At 33.8% G+C, this 14,479-nt stretch overlaps 1 protein-coding gene across 1 annotated transcript in view; it reads right to left on the bottom strand.

Moving 5' to 3' along the window:
• UBE2K (ubiquitin conjugating enzyme E2 K) overlaps positions 1 to 14,479 on the bottom strand; it is a 79,673-nt gene that overhangs the window by 30,151 nt on the left and 35,043 nt on the right. Inside the window, exon 2 of the mRNA XM_027544303.1 lies at positions 3,668 to 3,761. Within this exon, the coding sequence (XP_027400104.1) occupies positions 3,668 to 3,761 (94 nt within the window). The remainder of the gene's footprint in view (positions 1 to 3,667; positions 3,762 to 14,479) is intronic.

Genomic DNA, 14,479 nt, shown 5'->3' with positions numbered 1-14,479 from the left:
TGTCCCAAACTTTTATTTGGGACATAAAATGCCAATATTTCTTGTTAAAATTTAAAAAACAAAATTCAACAATAAGACAAGAGGTAGGCACAAAGACAAAAACCTACTCTCTTCCTCTAAATAGGTATATAAAATGCAAAACTTTACAAAAAGATTGTTCTCAACAGTAATATATACACAGTAGGCAACATACTGGTATGAAGTTATCTTGAGCAACTAGCAGCTAAACAGGGTATTTTTTAAAAAAAGTTTATCTAGCTTTCCATACTAAGATATTAAAAGGGAGGATAACTGTCCCTCAGGAAACTCTGAAGGGGGTGGGGTGTCTTGCACTGGACTTCAGACTGGATTTGAGTCCTAACTCTAAAGAAACTTCTAATTCTAAAATTTTATGTTCCATTAACATAGAGTATTTACCATTCCAAAATATAACAAACAAAACTGTGCCAGTGAAATAGTTATAACTACATCTTGGATTTGCTTCAAAATAATCAAGCAAATTAGATCAAAGACTGGCCATGAATTGATAGTTATTAACACTGGCTGATGAGTACATGGAAGTTTCATTATACCATTTGCCTTCTGTATGTATCTGAAATTTTCCATAATAATAAGTAATAAAATACAAATATTAACTGTGCACTAGGAACACTATCGATTTCAAAATTCTATACACTCAATCCTCAGTATATCCTTCACTTCTTTCACTGTTAGGAATGAATGAATGCCGATCTGAGAATGAAAAGAGTAATTCACTTGGTACCACTTTCTTCGCCCTTTTTGGTTCCAATTCTTCTTTTCTTGCTTATTCTTTTTAATAGAATCTCAGACTGACTGATATACAAGTAGAACTAGATGCCTGAAGCACAGAGGACGTGACAGCAGTGAAACAGGAAGGAAAGAAGCCAAAAAGAAAAGAAAAAGAGCTAAGAGAAGAGGACCTCAGGAAATTTTTGTGTACACAGAGATAACTTTATGTTCAGTTATAAATGTCAGCTTCAAATATAGGTATAATAAATTTGGCCTGAGTAATATGCACAGTCTTCTTTTTCCTTCCTATGAACTTTACTTTTTTCCATTAATTTCAAATTACTGTCTCTATAACCTTTCATATAAGGTTTTTCCTTCTTGAATGTCCAAAACAATCTCTTAGGAGCAGTATGAGAGCCCTGAAATACTACAGAAATAATGCTGGACCCTAGAGTCCCCCAAATCCTATTTCTACTCCATATGCTGTTAGTATGCTCTGTCTTGCATTATTTGACAACTTCAATATACAATCAATACAGCATTAACCAGAACATTATTTGATATACATCAGAACAACATAACTAAGAAAGCTTTATAATATTCAATAACTATATTACTATCGTAACAGCTTTCACTATAAAATATTTACTTCTTGAAGAATAGCTTTTAATATTAAACATCTTTAATCTTTAAATTTAACTTAGTCCAAAGGGAAGCTGGGGTAGCAGTGAGATTTTTTTTTTAAACATCAAGAATGACTCTGTAAATTTAAAACAGCTCTTAGGGAGAAAGGCTCAAGAACTAAATTGCTCCTTTGCCACTGAGCCATTAAGGCAAAAGAAGAAAACTGAGGTAACATATACAATAACATGGTCATTTTAACTCAATCTGATTACTTTCTACACTACATAAAATAGCTGCCTGATTTCTTAATGATGGCTATTAACAATTTAACATTCCCATGTAGACTTTTGTCTTAGCTATTGAGATTAAAAAAAAAACACCCTCAAAATTTATCAAGAGCCCTGAGATACACATTATCAAAATATTTTATTCCATTCATGTTGCAAAAAAAGTATTAAGCTAATGCCCTCAAATGATGCTTTTCTTAAACAAAATGAACCTCTCTTCAATAGTTTTATGAGAATACAATTTAATCTACTTCAAATACATATCCAAGAAGCATATTAAAACTAGTGTTATCAAACATTAATGTCTCAGTGGCAGCAGCAGAAATAAGCACTTAAAAATTATCAAGCTTGTTTCTAACTAATGAATGTGGTATAGTTATAACTTAATCATCCTGCAAGTAAGTGTGTATTGTCCAATTTTTAAAAACTTCATGTACCTTTACTAACAGTTGCTAAGAAAGTAACAAACTCTCTGTCTAGTTCAGGAGCTCTCTTGTTTATAAATATCAATTTACTGGAAGAGCTGCAGGGTGATAATGCTACTGTCCTACTATCTTTTAAAAACACATCTAAACAACCTAAAAAAAGTAATTCAAGAATATTTATAGTGTATGCCTTCAGAAGAAGCTAGTATATCATAAATAACATATGCTACTAAGGACGAACTTGATTTTTGCAAGGTAACTCAAGATCTCTTCTCCAGCTAACAACTGTCAAAAGGACTACATGAATAGCCATTCATGAAAGAATCCAGATGAGGCCTGGCATATAGGAGGCACTATAAAAAATTAAGTAAGTCTAGAAATGGCTCATATGAACTATACAACAAAAAACAAAATTATATCATTTCAGATTTGGTAGAATGTGCTAAGGATATTTTAGGGACTTTAAAAATTCAAATGAAAACAGAAAAATAGTCTAGGACGCTGAATTTTTCTGAAAAACTTTAAGTTATTGTTCATTACAGAACCACTACATTCAAGAGAGACATCACTGTCACTTCCATCAGTCAGTCAATCCTGTTTTATTCAAGAGCAGAAAGAGATTAGAAAAAAAGGCTTTAGAGTCATAGGCTATTAGGGACTCAAATCCCAGCTGTGCAGCTTAGATGTCTTAAACAGTTACTTAACTTTCCTGAGCTTAAGTTTCTTCATCTATGAAACAGTGATAACTGTACTTACCTCATAAGATATGTTTTAAGGACTGAATGAGAAAAGACACATAAACCTCAAAATAAGTAAGAACTCAATAAATGCTACTACTACAAACAATATTACATGACTTCTATCAAATATGTGAATGCCTCTTATATGCAAGAATCTTGGCTATGCCATATAAACTCAAATATATAATAATATTCACTACTGAAGATCTGCCTAATGAGTGAATAAAAAGCTTACAAAGCTCCTTTCCGTATCTTACCACCCCAATTCCATGGTCTAAAGTATAAAGATTTAGTTTGTCAACAGAGTTCAGGAAAGCTGCCTCCTTTCTTTTCTATATGCCTTGAAATGATCACTTAAAGCTTTCCTGAATAAAGAAAATTAAATATTTGAATACAGCCTGTATAAAAACATATGAGTGAATTACATGCTAAATGACAAACAGGGAAGAGGAACTTTGCTTTAAAAAATAAACTTAAGTCAGAAATTTAAGACAAAATTTGTTACAGATACCATATGAAGGGTAACTGAGAGTTCATGTAAGTTAAATGTTTAACATGTAGATGTAAATTTAATTTTACACTGTTAAATTCTAACATAATATAACCTGTAGCTTAACTCTACTAAATCTGTTTTGGGAAAAGAAAAAAGTTAGCTAAAATTCAGTAAGAAAAATCGGTCTAGGTAAGTATCTAAATTTATTATTTAAAAACTGCTGTATATATCCTTAAGCCAAATGAAGTTACCTTCCATGTAGTTTATAAATGCTTAAGACTTTTCTGATTTAGTGTTTCAGATAAGTTCTAATACGCACAATATTTTGATACAGAAAAAAGTACTTGCCTTCATATGGTGTGTCTGGAGGTCCTGCTATTTCTCCTCTTAATTCTGTAAAATTCTCATCTACAAGATCTACTTTAATTTGATTTTTGCTCGTCTTAAAAATAAACAGAAAATAAATGTTAGTTATATCAGCAAGGAAAAAAAACTATTTTTATTAAAGTATTACCTATAAAAATTTTTTGAAACCCGTTCTTTCATAAGCTTATCTACTCTAGTAAAAATAATATTCTGTAATTTTCAAGAACGTAATGAGCCAATCTGAAGAATACTTAAAACAAAAACACTAACAAAATTTAACTGCAATGTTTTTAACGACATTATGCCATTTTGAATAATAGTACAATGTCCTGTTGACTTTATTATAGGAATGTTTAGAGAAAAATAGCTAACACCTATTTTATACCTGCCAAATTCATGTGTATTAGATCCAAAGTGATAATTCTATTCATCTATAGATGAACATTGCCATTTGATACCCTGGGCTACATGGGTTCGAAAACAAACAGAAAATTCAGGGTCATTATAAACTCATTTAGGCTATACACTCTAATTATATTTCTAGGTGTGTAGGTTAACTGAAAATATTACACCATCAAGCAGGACAATGAAAGCCCTAAGTGTCTAGTTAATCCCTTTCCACACAATTTCCTGAAGCCTAAATGCCTCACTAGAATTTCCAATGCCTTCCTCAATCTGTTTTTCTGCTTAGTTTACTTCAGTGGCAATTACTTACTTTTCAAAACAGATTTTTATATTATATTTATCTACATCTACTATATTTTGTACATTTCTCAAAGTACTGTCATATCAATCTTATCACTTCAATCTCTCAATGATCTTTAACAATCCATTCTCATAGTAAATAATGACTGTGATTCAGAAAACCCTCCAGTGGGATTCACTTCAGTGGTCACATGTACTTGCTTGCAAATGGGCTCTCTACTTAGATTTTGTAACCTTCACTAGTATCTTATTGGTCTGTTCACCTAACACAACAATCCTCCCCTTTTCTCAATTTTTAAAACCGTAATTCCTCAAAATACAGGTTTTGTTTCCATTTTTTGGTTAGGATTTAAATATTTATCTACATTTAGTTATTTTGTGGGGCTTCCCATATGGTAAAGAATCCACCTGCCAAGCAGGAGACTCAAGTTCGATCCCTGGGTCAGGAAGAGTCCCTGGAGAAGGAAACAGCAAGCCACTCCAGTATTCTTGCCTGGGAAATCATCTCATGGACAGAGAAGCCTGACAGGCTACAACCCTGGGGTCACAAAGAGTCAGTTACAACTTAGCGACTGAACAACTTACTTTGTACTTCACACTTTATACCTAAGTGACACATGTACTCTTACAAAAGACAGCCCCATAAGATTTTAAAAGAAAATTTTTGCTTTTCAACATACCTCTTAGCCTTGATTACTAGATGGAAAAATGTAAGAATTATTAAAGTCCTTAACTGCCCCCATCCCAAAAGAAGATACCATCATTTTCACTTTTTCTAAACAATTTAGTATTGAATGTTAAGTACAGAAAAAATATAACTTTAAAACCCAAATTTTAAAGATTTTATGTAACTTTTATCTTATTTTTAATAAGAATATAGGATTAAAAATCTTACTTTATGCATTTTAAATAGAATTAGATTCACAACCATTTCTGCATTTGAGATTAAAGTATTTCATATTTTTCTGAAGATAATTTTACCCCCAAATTAGATTTAATTATAAATATGCATAATAGGGAACTTATTCCTATGCCCTAAAAAAAAAAAGTCATTCATTATCATCTTTGATATCTGCAGAAGAGGATGAAATGTACAACTTTAGTAATGGTAAAATACTTTGTTGAGTAAGAACAGGAATGAAGAAGGTTAAAATGAAAATCAGAGGTATTAGATGTTCACTGACCAATTTAAGAAGCCAAAAGTGTAACTTACAGAATCTATTTTTCTCCCTTAAGACTTCTAAGGAAAACAAGAGTAAATGGATCTTGCAAATCATGAATACTTTCAAAGTTCTCTATAGCATCCCACAATATCTGCTTCCCCCAAAGAAGTAAATAACCCTAAAACCGCAGGATATTAAAGGACACTCTTACACTAAAGTTTGAGGAAGGGTAGAAAGCAGTAACAAATTAGAAAAGTTGCCCTGCAAATTGCCCCAATTGTCTGATCAGTAAAATGCTAAAGAATTATTAACTGTCATACCTCTATCCTTATTTCTGCCCTCATTTCCCCCCAAATTATAACTCAGAGAAAAATGGCTCTTATTTTTTGCACTCCAGGGAAAGAAAACTTTGTGTATAAAAATTTACCACAAAAGCTCAAGAAAATACGTCACCATGATGAATCCCATTATAAAGAAGTACTTGGTTCTAGAGTTGGTTTTTATGGTAAGTTAAAGATGAAGACTTTTCACAGCTTAATTTTTATATCATGCCAATTATTCTTTATTACATTCATACTCTAATGCAAACATCCAGTACTCCACAATCCAAAACTCCAAGACCACTGTCCACACAAACTAATTTAAAATCCCACTTTAAGACTCAGAACTATAAGGGAGAAAGACAGAAAATAGCAAAATGACAGACAATATTTTTAAAAATCATAGCTTTTGGATTCAGACAGAAAGGAGTTTATTTCCAGTTCTGCCAGTTACTTGTGATGTTAATTCAGGTATGTCACTTACCATCTAACTCTCAATTTTATTATAAAATGAGAATATACTTCAGAATTAAATGAAAATTTCCTGGATAGAAGTAGCACACATATCCTTCCCTTAAAAATATTAATTACAAAAACCTTTAGATTTCAAGCCCTGCTTTATAAAATTTATTTCACAGGCCTGTTTTCAAACTAGGAATGGAAACTTTAATTTCTAAAAATAAAATTACATGTTTCTAAATTTTAATGACCAAAACCACCAGAGAGGCTGAGGCTTTCGGATAAAACCTTAAAGAATGCTACTATCGTTATACATTTTTTCTGAGGACAGCTGGAAGGTGCTTTACTATACTTTCTTCTCCCAATTCATCTAAACACACAGTGGAACCTCTAGTTCTCTTGATTTTTCTGACGTTTCCTTATGGCTCCAATACATTTCCAACACATAAAAGGAAAAGAGATGAAAAGAAGCCACAGCTCCTAATAAACAATTTTAAAATAAACTATTTTATTGATATAACATGCATGAAGTATACAAAACAGTACATAATACTGAAGTTAATCTGGAAGTGGTATATAAACGAACATTACTGCTAATAAGCAACAGTGCAGAATTTAAAGCAATTCTGGTAGATTCTCACAACCAAGTCTCTTGATGAACTGACATCATCAAAATCACAAAATCTTTCAAATACTTCCTGGGATCTACTACATATTATATCTCAAATGTCAGTGAAACAACTAAGTAACAAAACCAAGCCCTTGCCCACTTGGAGCTTACATTCTCCTGTGAAAAACTAAAAACTGAAGGATTTTATCACAAAAGCACAAAGTATAAAGCTACTTTTGTTTAACTTGTTTAAAACTCATTAGCTACCTGAGTCTGAGCCAAGTTAAATAACCACTCTGTACCTCAGTTTCATCTTCAGTCAACTGCAGATTATAATAGGACCTACCATATACAGTCACGGGGGAATTTAATGAATACAGCATTAATAATGCCAAACAAATGCTTAAATGTATAGTAGTCACTTAACACTGCAATATGTTGACTTTTGATGATGATGCTGGAGCAGAAAACTTTGAAACTGTACTTTAAAGGGCTAATTTATCACATTAGCCTCTCTTCTATTTATTCTGGGGAAAGTTTTCTAAAATACAATTTAAATCCAAATTTCAGATAAGCAAATATAATTCTAAATGACCCCTGAAGTTACTGATAATTCTCATATGCTATTTAAAAGTTTGTTCCCTTGACAAATCACAATTACCAAATTCAGGAACACTGCTTATTACTATCATGTAAATAAATGTAAAATTCAATGCTTCCTTATTTGTTGGAAATAAGGCTTAAAAGATTTAACAGTTGCCATTATTTTCTCATAATTTAACATAAATAACATGTTTTTCCCACTATTCCAGGGCTCAAGAAAACAGATTTCTACCTTCTAAGCAATTAAAAACCTGAAGCTTAGGACATATCATATTTCCAAAGCAGGGCTGATATGGAAACTTGAGAGACTAGAGAAACTAAGAAACTAAGAAAAATGGGAAATTGAGGCCATGGGGCTGCATTAGTGGTACTTGCAAAAAACAAATTCTAGACAAGGGCTGTCCAACAGAAACAGAACATAAACCACAAATGTACTTTACTTTTTTCCAGTTTTTCATAAGTGACTGTATTTTTTAAAATTGAGGTATATAGTTGGTTTACAATGTTGTGCTAGCTTCTGGTATACAGCAAAATCATCCAGCTATATATATATATTCTTTTTCATATTCTGTCCCATTGTGGCTTATTACAGGATATTTAACATAGTTATTACCTGTGTTAAATGGTAGGACCTCGTTTTATCTTTTTATATGCAGCAGCTTGTATCTACTAATCCCAAACTCCCAATTTATCCACCCCCCTCTTTTGATAACTGTAAGTTTGTACACTATGTCTGAAAGTCTGTTTTTATTTTGTAAATAAGTTCATTTGCCTTTTTTTTTTTTGGCCACGCCATGCATGTTGTGGGATCTTAGTTCCCCAATCAGGTATTGAACTTGGGTCTCCTCAATGAAAGCATAGAGTCCTAACCACTTGACCACTAGGGAATTCAATATTTTTAACTTTTTTTTTTAGGTCCCACCTGTAAGTGGTATAAAATGATATTTCTCTGACTTCATTTAGTATGATAATCTCTAGGTCTATCCATGTTGCTGCAAATGGCATTATTTCATTCTTTTAATTGCTGAGTAGTATTCCATCATGTGTGTGTATGTATACATATATGTATCTCACATCTCTTTTATCCATTCATCTGTTGATGGACAACAAGGCTACTACCAGGTCTTGCATATTGTAAATACTGGGTTGGCTAAAAAGTTCCTTCAATTTTTAAGTAAAAATAAAAGACATTTTTCATCTTCACCAAGAACTTTATTGAACAATGCATTCACCATTTTGTTTCACTACCTTCTGCCATTTTTCAGGCAGCTTCATAATACCATCTTCCCAAAACTTTTTCTTTTTGAACAAAAACTTCCAGGTGCTTTTTACAGTCTCAGGGAACTGTAATATTTATTAAAGAGAATTTTGTAAAGACCAAAATAAATGGAAATCTGAAGGTGAAAGGTCTGGTGAAAATGGCAGATGAACCAGAACTTTCCAGCCAAGCTGTAACCGTTTTTGCCTGGTCAACAAATAAACGAACAGTCTTGTGTTAGTCTGATGAAAGATTATGCATTTTCTGTTAATTAATTTCAGACACTTCTGTTGACTGCTAGTTTCAGTTGGTCTCAATGGTAGAAGTACATGTTGGAATTAATCATTTAGTTTTCCAGAAGGAGCTCAAAACAGAAGACTCCCTTTCCAATCCTAGCATATACATCACCTTCTTTGGATGAAGACTGGCCTTTAATGTGGTTGGTGGTGGTTCATTTCACCTGCCCCACAATCTATTTATGCTTCACATTATTGTACTGTATCTCCTTTTCACCACCCGTCACAATTTGTTTTAAAAATGAAATGTTTTCCTTACAAGTAGAAAATTGCACATGGAAATATGGTCAACAAATTTTTTTTTTGCTTAACTATGCTATACCCCAAACCAAAGTGATTAATACCATAACCAAGCTGTTGTAAATGATTTTTAATGCTTGATTTGGGTATTTTGAATATACTGGCTATCTCCAGCCTGGCATAACGTTGGTTATTCTCAATTAATACCTTGATTTGATCGCTTCAACTGCTCTACCTGACCACTGAGCATTGGCCAGCAAGAAATCTCCAGCCAGAATCTTCACAAGCCACTTTTGACACATTCGATTAGTCACAGCACCTTCTCCATACACTGAACAAATCTTTTTTTCTTTCAGTTGCATTTTTACCTTTCTTGAAATAATAAAGCACAATATATTGAAAATGTTACTTTTTTCTTCCATCTTCAATATTAAAATGACTACACAAAAATTCACCAATTTTGATTTTTTTTAATGCACACTGATATGACAACTGTCACAATACAATCTAAAATGTTTCAAATTAAGTTAAAGAGAACTAAGCGCTACTAGAGCCGCCTTACCCAAAACCGAATCAAATTTTTAGCCAACCCAACAGTGCTGTTATGAACACTGGGGTGCATGGATCTTTTTGTACGATAGTTCTGTCTGGATACATGCCCAGGAATGGGATTGCTAGATCATATGCCATCTCCATTTTCAATTTTTTAAGGAACCTCCATACTGTTCTCTATTGTGGCTGCATCAATTTACATTCACACTAGTAATATAAAGGAGGGTTCTTTTTTCTCCACACCCTCTCCTACAAATTTATAATTTGTAGATTTTTAAATGATGGCCAATTCTAACTGGTGTGAGGTTAAACTTCAGTGCAGTTTTAATTTGTATTTCTCTTAATAATTAACAACGTTGACCATTCCGTGTGCCCACTGGTAATCTGTGTTTTCTTTAGAGAAATGGCTACTTTAGGTTTTCTACCCATTTTTCAAAACTGGGTTTTTGTTGTTGTTGTTAGTGAGCTGTTTGTATATTTTGGAAATTAAGCCCTTGTCAGCTCCATCATTTGCAAATATTTCTCGTAGTCCATAAGTGGTTTTTTTGCTTTCTTTATGGTTTTCTTTGCTATATAAGCTTATAAATTTGATCAGTTCCCACTTGTTTATTTTTGCTCTTATTTCTTTTGCCTTTGGGAGACTGACCTAAGAAAACACTGATATGATTTATGTCAGAGAACGTTTTACCTATGTTCTCTTATAGGAGTTTTATAGTATCGTGTCTTATATTTAAGTCTTTAAGCCATTTTGAGTTTATTTTTGTGTATGCTGTGAGTGTTCCATAAACGCATTTTTAAATTTTGTAGTAATCACATTAACAAGAGTAAAAGGAAACAGGAGAAATTAACTTTAATATTGACTTCCAACATATTAAAAATTATCATTTTAACATGTCATTAAAATTTCGGAAACATTTCACATTTTATAATACTAAGTCTTCAAGATCCAGCGTCTAATTTACAATTACAAAACATTTAGATTTGGAATGGCCACACTTCAAGTGTTCCAAAGCCACATGTGACAGCCAGATTGACAGAAACAGGAAGTAAAATACTGGTTTCTGGGGAAGGACGGGAAAATGAGAAGAACCTATTAATGGGTAATGATCCTTTTGGGGATGATGAGAATATTCTGGACTGGTAATAGATGCACAACCCTATGAATATACTAAAAATCACTGAATTATTCAAAAGAGTAGTTTTTTTTTTTTTAATTTGAAGGAAAAATTGTCACACATAGCTAGTGGGTGCAGTGCAGCTCCAGAGAACCAGGAAGTAGTAGCCTCTCCAATTACAACAGTGTGCCATTAAAATTTTACTTTCTGGACTGTTGTCATCACACTTGACACAATCTAGATGCAGAATAATTAAGGTTCTGAACCTACTAGTTTCATGAATATTTACTGAGTACCCACTATCTACAAAGCAAATAGGTACTGGTGGTAAAAGCATCAACAGCAATGTTCTCTAACATAACCTAAAGCCATAAACAAATTTTCATTCTAAGGTATTACACAGCAAGTTAATTTTTTTGACATAATCACAATAGTAAAAGATGTTTATCAATTTTCACAATCCACAGTCAAAAAATAAGTTATATAATTTTTAAAAGAAGTGTAGGATACTAGGAGAGTCATGAAGAAGATTCTCTGAGGAAACCATCATTAAAGATTAATTTAGGTAAGGCCAGTGATAGCATTTCAGGCAGAAAGTTCATCCTGTAGAAAACAGAGGCAAAGAAGGACTTGACACGTGTAGGAACTGAAACACCACCAATGTGACTAAAATACACAGAATAAAAACGCAGGGGAAAAAAAGAGCAGAAATGAGGAAGGCAATAGCCAGATTATGCAGGGTCATGAAGAACAGTGAGAAAAACAGTTGTGGCATGACAAACAGGTTTGGGTCTTTTAAAACAACTTGTCTGTATTGGGAGGGAAATGCCTGGAGAGAGATTAAAGTAGATACCCAGGAAAAGGTTAGGAATCCAGTGAGAATTATTAGATAGTTCACTGAGATGAAGAGAAGTAGCTCAATTAAGAGAGGCAGGAGATAAAATATATAGGACTTAGCTATTACAAACTGCAAGTGTATGATCTTAAAGAGGGAAACAAGGATCACTCTTATGGTTTTGATTTTCTACTGGGTGGATGGTAAAACAACTAAGATGAGGAAACATGAAATTGAGGGGTCAGACAGAAAATTAAAAAGGGAAAGAGAGAAGAGAAAATAAAAGAAGAGAGGAAGAGAGAAAATAAAAAATTCCATTTTAGACATGCTGAAAAAAGATGTCTACAAAAATCCAAAATGTCAAGTAGACAGATGAAAATTCAGAGTGATATGGGCTGATGATATGGTGAGCAAGAGGAAAATTCAGGATCATCTGTTATCACTGGCACCAAAGAAAGAAAAATGTTTCAAAGAGTAGCTAATGTTGCTGAGAGATTAATAATAATAATAGCTACTATACCTTATAAGTTGTATCCGGATTTATTTGTAATAATTCATTTAATCCTCATAATAATTTCATGCGTCTACCAATGAGGAAACTAAGACACAAAGAGATCACACAAAGCTAATAATCAGCAAAGGCTGGTTCCAAAAGCGACGGAGGAGCCACAGCACATACTATTTCATTATCATCAATTACATGATGCCCCGCTGTTTGCCAATCAAAAAAAAATTTATACTATGACACAATTTTTATCATTTAGAATTTTTATTTTACACAAATTCAAAGAAACTTTAGATTTTACATACATCACTCTTAAGACTACATAAAGAAAAATAAGCAAACATTATTTTCTTCGCAGTGAAAGCCTACACACACAATTCTGAAAACACACACAAGAAACTGGCAATGAGGGGTAGGAATCCCTTAGGGTAGGAAAAAAAAGAACTATGAATCTGAGATAAATGAGAGGCTATGGTGCTGTTTGAAAGACACACACATATAACTTTTGTTACAGAACACTTTTAAAAGCCTGATGGACAGCAACAGGAAAGTGAAAAGATGAAAGCACCCATTATACCTGGTCGTACATGAAAGGTGAGGGAGTGAAGGGCAGTGATTAGAGAGAACTCTTCCAAACAGAGAACTCTTCCAAACACTGACTGTAAAAGGGGAGTGAGAAACAAGGCAGGAGTTTGGACAGAGAAAGAGGCAGAAGGTTGATTTTCTTCACAACACAGCCATGAGGCAGTATGTTTAAATGCTCAGGGGACAGCTAAGGTAGAGGGCTGAGAACTTAAAAATAAGGACGACAGATAATGTAACGAAGAAGGTGGGATGGCTAGAATGGGTGAAATCCTGAATGAGAATAATAAATATCCAAACTGAAAATCAACTACTCTTAAATCCAGAGACTGGAAGTTACAGGCTCAACCATTGGCCCCAAGAATCAAACCAGAACAAAAGATCACAAGCATCTCTTCTTGAACCATTACCAAAGAATGAAAACCTAAATTATAGTTGACGTTGCTGGAGGCACAGTGGGGATAAGGTTAAGAGTGAAAAACTTTCAGAAGACTACCACTTTTTTGAAGTTTTACCTCCAGGATTCCTACAAGGTTTTCTGAGAGAAGATCAGAGAAAACTCCTTTCAAGATTCTGGCAAGGGAAGGGAGAAAGAAGCCATTTTTCTCATTTAGAAATAAACCCAGAGTATTCGGTTCTTCCTAACAAGGCCTGCCCTCCTCAAGAGAAACTATTTTGCCAGAGCGTAACATCAACTGGGGTTTTAACAGATCCAACCCATCTGAGAGAGGGGCAATATCCTCCAGCCCCCTCTAGCCTGACACCTATAGCTACTGCAAATAGTAAATACAGCCCAATTACTAGCCAGATAAAACATAAAAGCTCACACTAAAGGCCTACTTACATAATTCTTTTATCAGATACACATGCCTCACTTTCAAGAAGAAAATTACAAGGTACACTAAAACACAAAAAACACAGTTTAAAAAGGCCGAGCAAGCATCAGAACCAGACTCAGATATGGCAGAAGTGTGGGAATTAGACCTGAAATTTAAAACTATGACTAACATGCTAAGCTCTCTAACAGAAAGAGCTGCTGCTGCTGCTGCTAAGTCGCTTCAGTCATGTCCGACTGTGCGACCCCATAGACGGCAGCCCACCAGGCTCCCCCGTCCCTGGGATTCTCCAGGCAAGAACACTGGAGTGGGTTGCCATTTCCTTCTCCAATGCGTGAAAGTGAAGTCGCTCAGTCGTGTCCGACCCTCAGCAACCTCATGGACTGCAGCCTAGCAGGCTCCTCCGTCCATGGGATTTTCCAGGCAAGAGTACTAGAGTGGGGTGCCATTGCCTTCTCCAAGAAAGAGCTGACAACATCCAAAACAGATAGATAATGTAAGGAGACAGACGGAAACTCTAAGGATTAAAAGTAAATGCTAGAAATCAAAAACATTGTCTAACCAATAAAAAAATGCTTTTGATAAACTCGTTAGTACCTAAACATGGAGAAAGAAACAGTGAGCTAGAAGAAATGTCAATAAATGTCCAAAGCTGAAATAACAGTAATGGGAATACCAGAAGGAGAAGAAAAGAAGAAATATTTGAAGCAATAAT

This window comes from Bos indicus x Bos taurus, chromosome 6 (genome assembly GCF_003369695.1).
Source record: "Bos indicus x Bos taurus breed Angus x Brahman F1 hybrid chromosome 6, Bos_hybrid_MaternalHap_v2.0, whole genome shotgun sequence".
Taxonomy (NCBI): Eukaryota; Metazoa; Chordata; class Mammalia; order Artiodactyla; family Bovidae; genus Bos; species Bos indicus x Bos taurus.
The sequence above is the reverse complement of the archived record's forward strand: the minus strand, read 5'-3'. Positions and strand labels throughout refer to the sequence as shown.